This window comes from Anopheles maculipalpis, chromosome 3RL (assembly GCF_943734695.1).
Source record: "Anopheles maculipalpis chromosome 3RL, idAnoMacuDA_375_x, whole genome shotgun sequence".
Lineage (NCBI taxonomy): Eukaryota > Metazoa > Arthropoda > Insecta > Diptera > Culicidae > Anopheles > Anopheles maculipalpis.
The window spans coordinates 30,246,712-30,259,691 of NC_064872.1; the positions used below are offsets into that span (position 1 = coordinate 30,246,712).

The window sequence follows — 12,980 nt, forward strand, 5'->3', positions numbered from 1 at the left end:
GGTTGATAGAATAGATTAGATAAGTAGTTTAGTTAATAAAAGGTTTGGTTAGAAATCGAAACAATTTGGGTAGAAGTGTTTTTTTTTCGTTCGTGTTTAAATTTTGTTTATTTTTGTTTAATTTTTGGGAGTAGGAAGTACTCATAATTTAGAAAAGGGGGAATCGAAACAAAGTTGGTGAACGAATGAATCAATTAGGGGGAAAAAATCATAAGATAAAAAAGGAATCTTAAAACGAAAAAATGGTAAAAATTTATGGAAAGATCGCAAATAAATATATAAATAAATAAATAAATAAAATAAAAAAATTAAATATTATAAATGAATCAATTAGAGGGAAAAAATCATAAGATAAAAAAGGAATGTTAAAAGCAACGAAGAAATGGTAAAGATGTATGGAAAGATTGCAAATAAATTAATAAATAAAATAAAAAAATAAATTTGAAATATTAAATATTATAAATAAATCAATTAGGGGGAAAAAATCATAAGATAAAAAAGGAATCTTAAAACGAAAAAATGGTAAAGATTTATGGAAAGATCGCAAATAAATAAATAAATAAATAAAATAAAATAAAAAATTAAATATTATAAATGAATCAATCAGGGGGAAAAAATCATAAGAAAAAAAAGGAATGTTAAAAGCAACGAAGAAATGGTAAAGATTTATGGAAAGATCGCAAATAAGTAAATAAAAAAAATTAAATATTAAATATGAAATATTATAAATGAATCAATTAGGGGGAAAAAATCATAAGATAAAAAAGCAATGTTAAAAGCAACGAAGAAATGGTAAAGATTTATGGAAAGATCGCAAATAAATAAATAAATAAAATAAAAAAATAAATTTTAAATATTAAATATTATAAATAAATCAATTAGGGGGAAAAATCATAAGATAAAAAAGGAATGTTAAAAGCAACGAAAAAATGGTAAAGATTTATGGAAAGATCGCAAATAAATAAATAAAAAAAAATATATTAAATATTAACATAGTTGAGTACAAAAAGTAAGGAAGTAAAAAAGTATTATTTTATTTTAAAATTGAAAATGAAAACGTAAAAACCAAAATACTAAACAATTGAGATCGATCGAGGATGGGATTTGTTTTTGATGGATTTTATGCAAATCGATTTTTTGTTTGTTTATTGCTTTCCTCCTTTAGTTGTTTTGATTTCATCAGAAAAGGTGTGAGGTTAGTTTAGAAGAGTGAATAACAACCTGTTGTACATCAAAACATCTGGTTTCCATATCCGATGCGGTGGTATCCGGAGATCTCGCACACCACCATATTCCGATGTGTTCCACCTTAAATTCATATCATTCCATTCCTGAGTTTGGTTGTTTTGATTGAAATGTTTGTTTTTTGTTCGGTTAAGTTTTAGTTGCAAGAAAGCGAATCATGGCAAAATAGTTTGTTTGATTTTGAGGGATTTTAATTGGTTTTTGTTTTTTTTTCGCCCCCCGTAGAATTCGTTGTTGTCGTCGCGAATTTAGACAGTATATGGAGACGCAGGATTGGTGTTGTTTTGGGGGGCGAATGTTTGTCCACACCAACCACCCGGGTGCATTTGGCAGAATTTGGGGCGTGATTTTTCACAACCGATCAGAAATGTTTGATTTGATTTGTTTGTGCATTTGTGTTTTGTTTTATGCAAGTTCAATAATAGTCGCCCCATGCATCGGTGTTTTTTTTCGTATTATCAATTCGCACACATACATACAAACAATTTTCCAGAGCCGGCGTTAACACCAGATGAAATGAAATGAAATACGTTAAAAGAGAGAGAAAGAGAGAGAAAAATCACGTTATAATAAACACATCTCGAGGAATTCCAGGATTCCGCTACAGAGGTAGGAATATAATAAATGTCAACATTAGGAAAATTTATTATGAAAATGTTTTGTGTAGATGATGAAAAATCTAAAACTATAAAATTGCTTTTCCTGTTGCAAACCCAATCACTTTGCCATCTCAACTCGATCAAATCGCAGAAAGCCGCCAACTGATTCATCTGTTTTCCTATTTTCCTATTCACATGCTGCTGCTGCTGCTGCTGCTACTGCTGCTGGTTCGTATGAAGAGATCATTTTTCTTTGCTAGTGACAGACAGTTTCTGTTTCGCTCGGTTGTTTCTCGGAAATCAACTCCCACCGGTGCTTCTGCACGAACAACAGTTCTCCAAAACGTGTACCAAACGAGACAAGGGTTTGTCACTTGTTATCTAATCCTCATCGCCTTGAACGGGGATGGTTCTCGCTTATTCTTTGGTTGGAAGCAGCATTTCTCATACCACCTCATAGATCGAACGAGAAAAGGAGCAGGAAACGGGGAGACAATATTCAAATTTTCACCCCAACACCACATTCGTCGGATTCGTTTGCTGTTGCTTGTCTTATAGTGTTTACCGAACCGCATGAATGATTCATTCCCGAGGCGTGATGAAATCGATCCAACCCGTGAACAGAACGATTCTCCACCAACGCGTCTGTGCACACAGATACACACACACACACACACACAAATTAAGGATGGCAGTGTGACTACTGACCGCCTTCCAGCGGTGACATAAGCAAACTAGACGACTCTCTAGCGTGTGTCCCATCCCCGAGTCAGAATCCCCCCTCCCCCCAGAGGGAGTTCCAGCAATGGCACAGAAGGACAAAAATACGATGCTACTCTTTCGGACATTGTTTTACCCAGCGAAAGTCAGTGGGCATATTGTTTCGGGGCGGAAAAAAAAGGAGAGCGCCCCGTCGGGATCGTTCTAACTTTTTTGTCACCTCCACGCTTATATGTCTCAAATATTGTCGCCCTCTCGCTCTCTATCAGTACCTCAGCAGCAGTACCCAAAAACCCGCCATGAAACACAAACGACAATACGCTACCGGAATGTCTAATTCGATCACGTGCACCGGAAACCGGAATCATCCATTTGCGACGGAGGTCACCGTAAAGGCTAGGGCTCTTTGCCGTTCCATTTCATCGACCAGTTACGCCCGTGACCCTTGGCATCGCAAAGAAATTGGTCTCGATTCGTGTTCGCTTTTGCTCGGCTACAGCTAGCTGGAGAGCGAGTGGGAAAATTTAACATTCAAATAAATCGACCCCGTGGTGTGGGTTTCGGGCAAAGTCAAACTAATCTAATTTTAAATTCTGCCCAAGAACATCACACAAGAGTGTCGTTGCTCGAACGTCGGAGAACGTCGGAAAGCATTGGTGAACAATTGAAAAAGTGCAATCCATACTCGCTTTCGGCCAGATTATGTTCGGTGCGGGTGATAAACATTAAGGGGCTCAATTGTGTGTATTAGCTTGGTCGGGCGGGTGGCGAATGAATAGTGCTACTTGAGTGGAATTTTAAACGGACACAAAATATAGCCGAGTGCGAAGGGAATAAGAATGGGCCGCCGGTTGAGCTTGCGAAGAGATGGACTGAAGGAGAAATTGTTAAACATTGCAGCACATTAGGCGCAAACATGTATTGCTTACGCATTAACATATAAAGATAATGCAGTTTGATTTATAAAAAATAACAATGAATAATAATGGATATATATAGTTTTGTGTGTGTAACAGGTAATAAATATAAACTTGTAACAATAAACGGCACTTTTTAAAACTTATTTACATTAAAGCTATTATCATAAGCTAGCTTAACGTGAGCTTGATTGAAACCCTAAGATTCATGCAGCTTTAAAGCTATTTAAATGGCGAAGAATTACAAAACGAACAAGGAATGTTTAACAAAAATTCACTCGCATTTCCATTGTTGTTGATAAATGTTTATGAGATGTTAGGCGTCGATTTTGACATGATTCTGAAGTATAAACCGAGCTGCACATGAACAACATAGGATAATGTTCATCGATGCACTCGAGAAAACCAGCAATTGAATCTATGTCGACCAGTTTAGACTAGAAGCGGTTGATGATCTTGACCATAGCATGGCCCGATGCTGTTGTGTTGTGTTGGAGTTGTTCGGAATTGAATTACAATCGGTTCGAATCCTTCAATTAGCTACTCATTCGATTCGAATCTTCCTTGGAATTGAGTTTTCTAATCTTCCGAACCCCGAATCTCTCAACTTACTTACATTACTTATCAGGCGCTACAACTGCTTTGCGGTCTTGGCATGCCGCAGCAGAGACTGGAAATGCGATTGATGGCGGATGATTCCACGCCATCCTCCCACCTCAATGTGGGCCTACCACGCCTCCTCTGTTCTTGTGGACGGCCTAAAAGAACTTTCTGTGCTGGGTCGTTCGGTGCCATGATCCTTCTGAGCATCTTCCTCTCGAACGCGGCTAAGAGGGCTTCGTCTGTTTTGGATAGGGTCCATGTCTCAGAGGTGTATGTGAGTACTGGGACTATAAAGGGTACGATACGACAGGTTAAATCTGTCAATATCAGACCAAATAACCATCCAACCTGACTTGTACCACAAAGTAGAGTCTTTATACAATAGGTTAAACCATCATCAAAACACATTCCTGAGCAAGCTGACGATTCGCTTCATAGTGCAGAAACTAACTAAGAAAACAGTGTTTTTGTCTTGGTGGAACTTGGATCCAAGGGTTAGCGATGTGGATCATTCGAGTATGGATTCTCGGAAGATCCATAAACCCTTTCTCTCTTCTGCTCTTTTGACAAATATTGGGAAGATCGGTTGTTTCAAATTTGTTGATTATATTGTCCAAGTCCTGTATAGAAAACGCTTACCATAAACGCGTGCTCCATAAAACAGGCGAACTGCCTATTTTCTAAATCAGAAATCTATCCGTAACGTAAATATTTCTCGAGAATGGTTTTCGTTTTTAACGAACAGATCTAGAAAGATTTTCGGGAAATGTTCTATCCTTTGAACGAGTTTAAAATTCAAATAGAACAGCTTCACATAGGAATCTGTTTCACACAGAGCTGATTCTTTCCATTCTGGAAGAGGGCCCCTTACAATGTTTAGGGCCCTCTAAATACTCAATGCTTCTACGTCTAAACTATGGAGTCACCTTCCACGGATTGGTGATGGATTTGGAAAAAAACATCACCAGCTACAGCTGGTGCACAACAAGGTGCCACACAGACTGCTGCTCGGCAGGATGAATCGGACTCCTTTAGCCTGTTCATTCTGCTTCTAGCCGGAGACTCTGGAGCACAAGTTTTCCCTGTGCTCTAGGGTGTCTAGTGCTTGAAGCATACTGATGCAGGCTATGGAAGTCATCGTCCTTAAATCCTTAAATGTTGTTTGTAAAACCTGTAAGTCGTCCCTGTATGTAACCCACTTTTCTTTTATAAACTAGTTTTTAAGTTGTTTTAAATAAACAATGTTTTATAATAAAAAAAACTGCTACTTATAGGAAGAACGCACAGTGTTGGTTCCCCATGATAGTTCGGCGTCCCAAGTATCTGCTTAGACGGCTTTTACTATGATCCACCCCTGTTGGGATCTCTTAATTTTTTCACCTTATGTCATAGCGTGGCCTAATTGGTGAAAAGTTTGTTGTTTTGTAGATTTATTTGATTCGATTTAATAATTTTTTTAGCAAAACAAACATTGCAATAATCAGATGACATGTTGATGATGCTTTAATCAAATTTGGGATCGTTCATACCAATTGCAAGTATTAGTTTCAGTAGTTTTGAAATTGTATACAAAAGTAAAATCTTTTAGCTTGCAAAAGATGATTCTGTCAAAATTATTCTTATATTTAAATTAAAAGTTACTTTTAAAACCCCTAAGTAAGCAATTTCATTACAATTTATATGAAAAGACCAATTTTAAAAGATAAATTCAAAATTAGTTTATTTCTGCTTTATTCTCACCTAAAGCAGCTAACAAAACCGCAACGATATCATAACGTTGCAAAGCATGCAGTACTATTCGTGTTGAAACAAATTCGAAAAGCAATACAAGCTTGCCGACAACGATCGAGCACTGAAATTGACACTTCTTTTACCGCATGTGCAAAACCTGGCCGATATTGAACGGTAAAACAAATAGCCGCTTGAGAGCATGCAAACCATGTCAAACTTGTTGTTTCCCGTAAGCAACAACCATCAGTGCCGGAAACGCCATTGCGAAACAACATCGCTTTTCACCACTGCAGTTGCACGTACACATCGTCCGGCGAGAAAAACCAGCCCGAGCCACCAGCAGAGCGAAAGGCATAAAACACCGCACGTAAACACTAACAGCCACACGCATTCACTTCCGCTTTTCCACTCAACGAAAACGCAAAAACTATCGATTCAGTTACATGCGTCCGTTTGTCGCTGACAGCATCCAATCGGACGGATGGATGAACCCGGGTGGACGAATATATTTATACAAAAAAATACAAAAAAACGCTGCAAACGACAGCTTTTTCCACGGAAAATTTCTCTTCCCAACCCGGCCATCGTTCACTGTGCGACAGTCACAAACCCGCGCACGAGAGGACAATCGGGAACAAATTGGCATTTTCCAATCGAAGCTCGTGTACCCTCGAGGCTGGCACAAAACGCACATGGCGTATCTGGTGTTGAGGGCTTGTTGGTATTTTTTCGACAATATTCTCCTCTTCACGCTTTATTTCGTTGCGCCTTCAATAGTAGGAGTTTGGCTTTTGTACCATGTGCCGTGTAGTGTGGTGTGGGTAAAAGCTTTTTCATCGCTGTTGGCAACGTGTTCTAGATGAGCTTTTTAACGCTTTGATCGTTTGTTTAGTAAATGCTTTGTGTTAGGGGCATTACAGTGTACTTCAGCTATGAAATGGCAAGCAATCGGTAGCCAGAATGTCATAAAACAGACGACATTTATGGCCAGTTGCCAATGGGCTTTGAGAAGTGCTAGTGAAATTGTGTATTTTTATAAATCAAATATAAGAAATTTTGAAAAATTTAGATCTAGTGAATCTCGTCGTCTAGTGAAAAACATAGACAGAAAGATTTTAATTGAAAGAAAAAACAGGCAAAAACGAAAAACTTTCACTGCACATTTTTTCTATGCCATGAGAAAAAAAAGTTAGAGTTTTGTCAAAGTGGAAAACTTTTCCTTTGCCCATTAGAATTTCAAACTAACCATACCGCTTGATCCCTTTTCTTTCGGGGGCCAGGTTTTTCGTACACGGCCAGAGTGAAATAAATTTTTCACAATCAAACTTTGCTCCCAAAGGTATCGAATCTCGGAATCAAATCGATTTTTTCATTTTCCCGCATGTTACAACTGTTTCGGTAGAAAAGAATTGCGGAATGAGTGTTTTGTGTTACTCATTTTCAGTACTAATGTCACATCTTTTCTTTAACTTCCTTCTAAGAAATCGATTCGAACCAAAACTCATGGCTCGATTATTTGTTACACTTTTTTCAAATCTGTTCGCTTTTATAGGCAATAAATCTGACTGTCGCACTCAGGAATTTGTGCTACTTAAGAAGACATGAAACCGTGATATCGGACGGTCGAGAATAAAAAAATAAAAAATGGAGAACAAAAAGCGCTGATCCAGACGACCTGCCTGACGACCTCATTTAATCTCTACGTCACTCGAACGGATAATTAATATTCGAGCAAATGGCACCGAAGGTCTCCCTCGCTCAAGCCGATCGGAAGAGTCGGGGCGAGCTGATTCACCTAATAGTGGCTCGAATTGTACTGACAGTAACCCACAGAAAAGTCATTCCCATTGGGTCCACCGGGTTCCTGGCAAAGGCAGGCAGTTAATGTACCAGACCAGTGGTGGTGTTCGTTTCCGGCTAGTGCGGTGTGTACAGACGGCAAGATGCAACACGTCATTAAACACATTCATCACCGTGGCAAGGCCAACCGATGAACGATGGGCGTCCCTCTTTGGCCATCTTTGCGGTGGCCTTGAACGCAACGAACGCTAAGGGTTTTTAGGCAATGGGAGGGGGATGCGCGCAAGCCCAGGAACGTGGCACGCAACCCCGGGGATGTAATCAAATTATATGAGCTCCTAAAGCTCCACATTTCTTCGGGAAGTTTAGACACGGGACGGGCGTCAGAGGTGTTTTTGGTGGAAGCTAGGAAGCTGACTGGCCCCGGTCCGGAAGGTGGAGATTAATGAGTTTTGCATGAGCTCGTCGAGATCGTCGTCGTCGTCGTTGGCAGTATCATCATGTGAACTTCCTTTCTTGAGGGTATCAGTGAATCCGGGCAGATGTAGTAGTAGTAGTAGAAGCAGTATCTCCCAGTGGTCATTTTTACCGGTTCATCACCGGCCACGACCAACCACTCAGCAGCCGGAATCCGTACCGGGATTAGCTTGAAGGCGTGCAACTACCAGCGCACGTGCGAGCCTCTCACATCGAAGGGTTGTGGGATGGCGCTGACAGGAGATGGCTTCAATAAGACAAACCGACCACCACCGAAACAGTGAAACAGCGTGCGTGCTTTTGCGAGTAGAGAAAAAGTATGTAATTGATATCAGACACTCCCGAACCTGAACTTCCCCCTTCGAACCACGAAACACAACTCCCAAATGGAGCATACACAACTGAGGGCAGATAGGAAGGCATCAAGATGAAACGTGAACGTTTGTGTGTGTGTTCATTTGATGGTTACAGCCTTCGTAAACCACCGTGACTGATGATGAAGCTTTATGATCATCATACCCGGTGTCCGGTGCATGAGCCCGGAAGGATCCCACACACACACACACATGCACACAACTGCCAGATGTAATTTATATCCCTTTCAGCTCGTGCTCGGCCATCCCGGGGATGCAATAAATCATAGATCGTGGTTACGGCGACCGGATACTAGATTTGCGAATAAGGGTACAGGCCGGTCAGCCAGCCGGCCCAGTTCCGGGAATTTGGTGAGCACACTTCAAAGGTAGCTTTGCTTATGAAGTTGGGTTAGATTGTACTGTGGTGGCCTTCACGTGCAGTGTGCAGTTATGGGTAAATGCTCTACAAAGCAGGAGGAATTGAGGTAGAATATTTATTAATCCAATGAAAGGCTTAAGGGCTATCGTCAGAGAAGCGCAAGCCAAACAACGTTAAATGTTTGAAACGAATCGCAACTCAAAATTTATGAAAAATGTGTGCTCTTCAAATAAATCTTCACAGCCAAGGGTGTGAGCTAGCTGACACAGGCACATTGCGATTCAATCCAATCCAACCTTAATACGCTAGTGATTAAACCACTTTCTTTTTACGTGTTTGTTCTCTGTTCTTAAGCAATTGGGATCGATTTATTAATTGCAAGTTATCTTCTTATTCTGTAGCACTACAACCTTGATAGGTTTCAGCTATTTGTATATCATGCTCCCTTATCTTATGTAACACCAAAGTCCCCCAGAGGTGATTTGATGATAGATTCTGTAGTAAATCGAAGTACAGTACCAACGACACTACCGCATCGTCCGCCAAAATCATAATTATGTCGCGAAGTACAAGTTTCTTAATGTCATGCAAAGAAGATTTAGTTATTAAAATGTTTGACTCTTTGTTTAATTTTTCTCTCTCATGGTATCAGCTTATTCTGACATCGCAGGTAAAGAGCTTTGGAAAACAAATAGTACAAAAGCTTTATTTACTGACTATTTTCCAAATGTATACGCAGTTGGAGAGGAAGTACGACCGCTGCCCACAACACGACGTCAAAATTTTCATAGGAGGTATTTAAACCCACGATAGGAAGGAAGTTTCAGTACCCACCAGCTGAAAGAACGACAACGAGCTTCGGCTCGTGAACTTCGCCTCCTCCAAGCACATGACCATTCGTAGCACCATCTTCCAGCACGCACCTCGCTTCAGTTACACCTGGAGATCACCACAGTAGACTTATTCCCAGATTGTTCAAGTTCTTATCGATGGAAGGCACTTCTCGGATATTATCGTCGTAAGGAGAGTAAAGTGCTCTTCAGCGACCCGTTCGGCATGAAGCGTAGAGGAGCACAGCGAGCTCGCTGGCTGGATCAAGTGAAGTCTAACCTGTTGGAGATCGGATACAGCCGTGGATGGAGGACTGCAGTCCTAGATCGAGTTTCCTGGAAACTGATAGGAGACCTGGCCATGTCGACTTTGACCTGCTCATATCCTGAGCAGGCCAAGAAGAAGAAGAAGATTTTCCAAATTCAACAAATTATTTCAACATTTCATTTTGAATCGATGATTTGGAACTTCTAAAACTAACTTTAAAAGTGTAAGGAAATGGTAACCGTTCTGTTAACTTGAGAAATTGGTTTTAAATTTTACTATACAGTTCTATGAATAACATTACAATACGCACGGGCAAGGGTATGAATCCACACGGTAGGTCGAGAAATCAAATCTCTTTTCGTGATATCCTTACGCCGGACTGATTGTCCAGCTCTGAGTATGATGTAGTGAAGGTATGCTCAAGGAAAAGGCTGTGATTGTATAATATTCATGTTTTCACGATCCTTTTCCATTTCTTGAAGCACATTTTTAACATTTTTGTATATGCTTCGTGGGTATTATTTTGCAATAGTGCCCGGCCGGTTTTTTATGAAAAAATGTGAATATTATTTATTTTTTATAATTAATTATGACGGGTCAGTGCCGTACTGTCGACAAAATGTGAATATTATGTGCCCGAAATTTTTAACAGTTAAAATAATTAACAATCCTTGTATATCAGTACATTTTCGCGTTCACTATTTGTCAAGAAAAATTTTATGACTGCTTAAATTTTTTTTATATTTTTATTGCTTGAAAAACAAATGAACTTATACTAATGGTACTCACTGTATAATGCAGCTTTAACACAAATCAGTGCCATTCTTATCGCAATTTACACACAACAATAGATTGCATTAAATACAACGATGTGTTTAAAAAAACCCTTGCTAAGGAGCGCGCAAGGTTTGTAATCACAGCTTTCGCACGCTCCCACGTTCCGTTTAGTTAGAAACCATCGAAAGACACATTATTAAAAGCACATTATCAACCACCATTCCTACATTCGAGCAAAATACGGCCGTGTATCCTACATACACACAATTCCAAAGAACCCGCAGGAAATGAAACGCCCGTTTTCATCATCCCTGCACACGAAGGAATGGCCGAACGTTTGACCCCCGTCTTTACAAAGCACGGCGCGAACCAGGGGCGTAACGTAGGGCGAAACGTACGCCGAGTGGCATCATAAATAATTGAAGAAAATATGCCACTACGGCAGAAATGCCGGTCAAAAATCACCACAAATGATTGTGCCCGACCGCAAGGATTCACGGGCTGATGTGCCACTGCCAAAAGGTGCCAGTAAAGCTCACTGGTTTGGCAAAGAAAAACGTCTTCGAAGGAGGAGTTCGCGCAGAAAAGGAGCTGTGTAAAAGGAAAACAGAGGCAACAGTACACACACATACATATACAAATGCACGCACGTTGCGAATACCACGCGGAAAGGAAAATTAGGCAGCCGAAGCCAACTGGGTGGGAGGACAAGTGAGGGAGTCCAAAATAAGATTATATTTCACCAAAAGCGCAATAAATTGCACATCATATTATGGTTTTTGCGGTGGTGCGGTAGCGAACAAGGGTGCGAACGGTCCACAATCACCACGGGACGCACCAGCATTGGCCCGAAACATTGGTCAGAAAATGTAATTCCTGAGGTGGGGGTGAGGCTTCGCCTCAATTCGCCGGCGTTGGCCGGACATTCTGCAGACGTTGCCGCAGCACTGCCACTGGATGATGATTGTGGCTGTACGTTTGACGCTGTACTCGAGTTAGAATAGGTACCGCGAAACGAGAAATATACACGCGTTCGTGCCAAGGGTTTGTTGCCTTTGTCTGCCCGACCGGCAAGATGGTGGACTTGGCTGGCGGACAAATCCAAGGAAAAGGCTCACCAGAGAAGGATATAAATAAAAGCTTATCTACTGGCCGGACGGGAGCAGCGAACGAAGACGCCGTTTCGGCCGTCCTGTGCAAAAGCCAGTTTTTCCTACCTTGACGTGTTTTTTCCTACCTTCCCTTTGCGCACATACACACGAAACGGAAGTCGAACCTGTCGAAACAAATTGCTCGGCTCATATTTTATTTATTAAAGAGCGTTGTTCACTCTTGTGTCTGCTGCTGGTGTAGGCTTAAGAATGATTTTCTTGCTCCCCGAGCTGAAGTTTTCATTTTTGTTTTGAAAACGGTCCAGTTTCAATGGGAAACTCTCGGAGTGGATGATGCAAGAGCGGGGTAAAGCGAACGGCCGCAACGAAGACGCACAAACCATCATCAGTACGCAACTCAATTCACCCAATGGGCAGCTGCTGTTCCAAGGTCTCTTTGGGCTGGGCTTTTGTTTCTCTTTGTGTGTTGGCATCCGGTCGCTTCCGTTCCGGTTTGGAGCATTTGTTAGTTATGTCGTGCTTCACAGCCGGCCGTTTTGCCTCTTTCTTTACTTGATGCCGTTGAAGACGAGAGTGAAAAGAATTGGACTTCAGCATCTGAGAACGGCGAAGAGTTTTTGTACCATTTACTCACACACACACACACACACACTTCAAACCTGTGAGGACAAATTTAACTCTACCATTCGAGGACGAGTAAAATTGCAAACCAGGAAGCAAGAAAAAAATTCCGAAATTCCAAATGAAAAAAAAAAAAACACTCCCCAAGTCCCAAATATCACGTCACAAACCGTCGGCTTCCGGTGCCCGGAACAAGTAATCAGGTTAAAATTGTTTCCGGTGCGAGATGTTTACCAGCCGACCGGTTTCAGCCAACGGGTTTTGCTGCTGCCGGCAATCGATCTGAGCACGTGATGATTATTCGGGGGCTTCCGGTTGTACTGTGCTCTGTGCCAAGGGTTTCACGCAACACGTACCTAAAGTTACGTTTGGGTCTGTTGTTTTCTTCCAAAAATTCCAATGCAGCAGTGGCAAACGAAAACTGTTGTCAAAATTGAGCTTTTAGATTTCGGTTTGGGTCTTTCTACGATTCTGCGGGCAAGTGATTGGAAGCAAGCAAAATGGCAAAATGTTCTGAGTTTGTTTTCTCTCGTAATTTAATTGTC

At 40.9% G+C, this 12,980-nt stretch overlaps 1 protein-coding gene across 1 annotated transcript in view; it reads right to left on the minus strand.

Annotated features, from left to right (window-relative positions):
• The window catches only part of LOC126564451 (neuronal acetylcholine receptor subunit alpha-7-like), a 61,976-nt gene that overhangs the window by 18,832 nt on the left and 30,164 nt on the right, over positions 1–12,980 (minus strand). Inside the window, exon 4 of the mRNA XM_050221510.1 lies at positions 1,222–1,331. Within this exon, the coding sequence (XP_050077467.1) occupies positions 1,222–1,331 (110 nt within the window). The remainder of the gene's footprint in view (positions 1–1,221; positions 1,332–12,980) is intronic.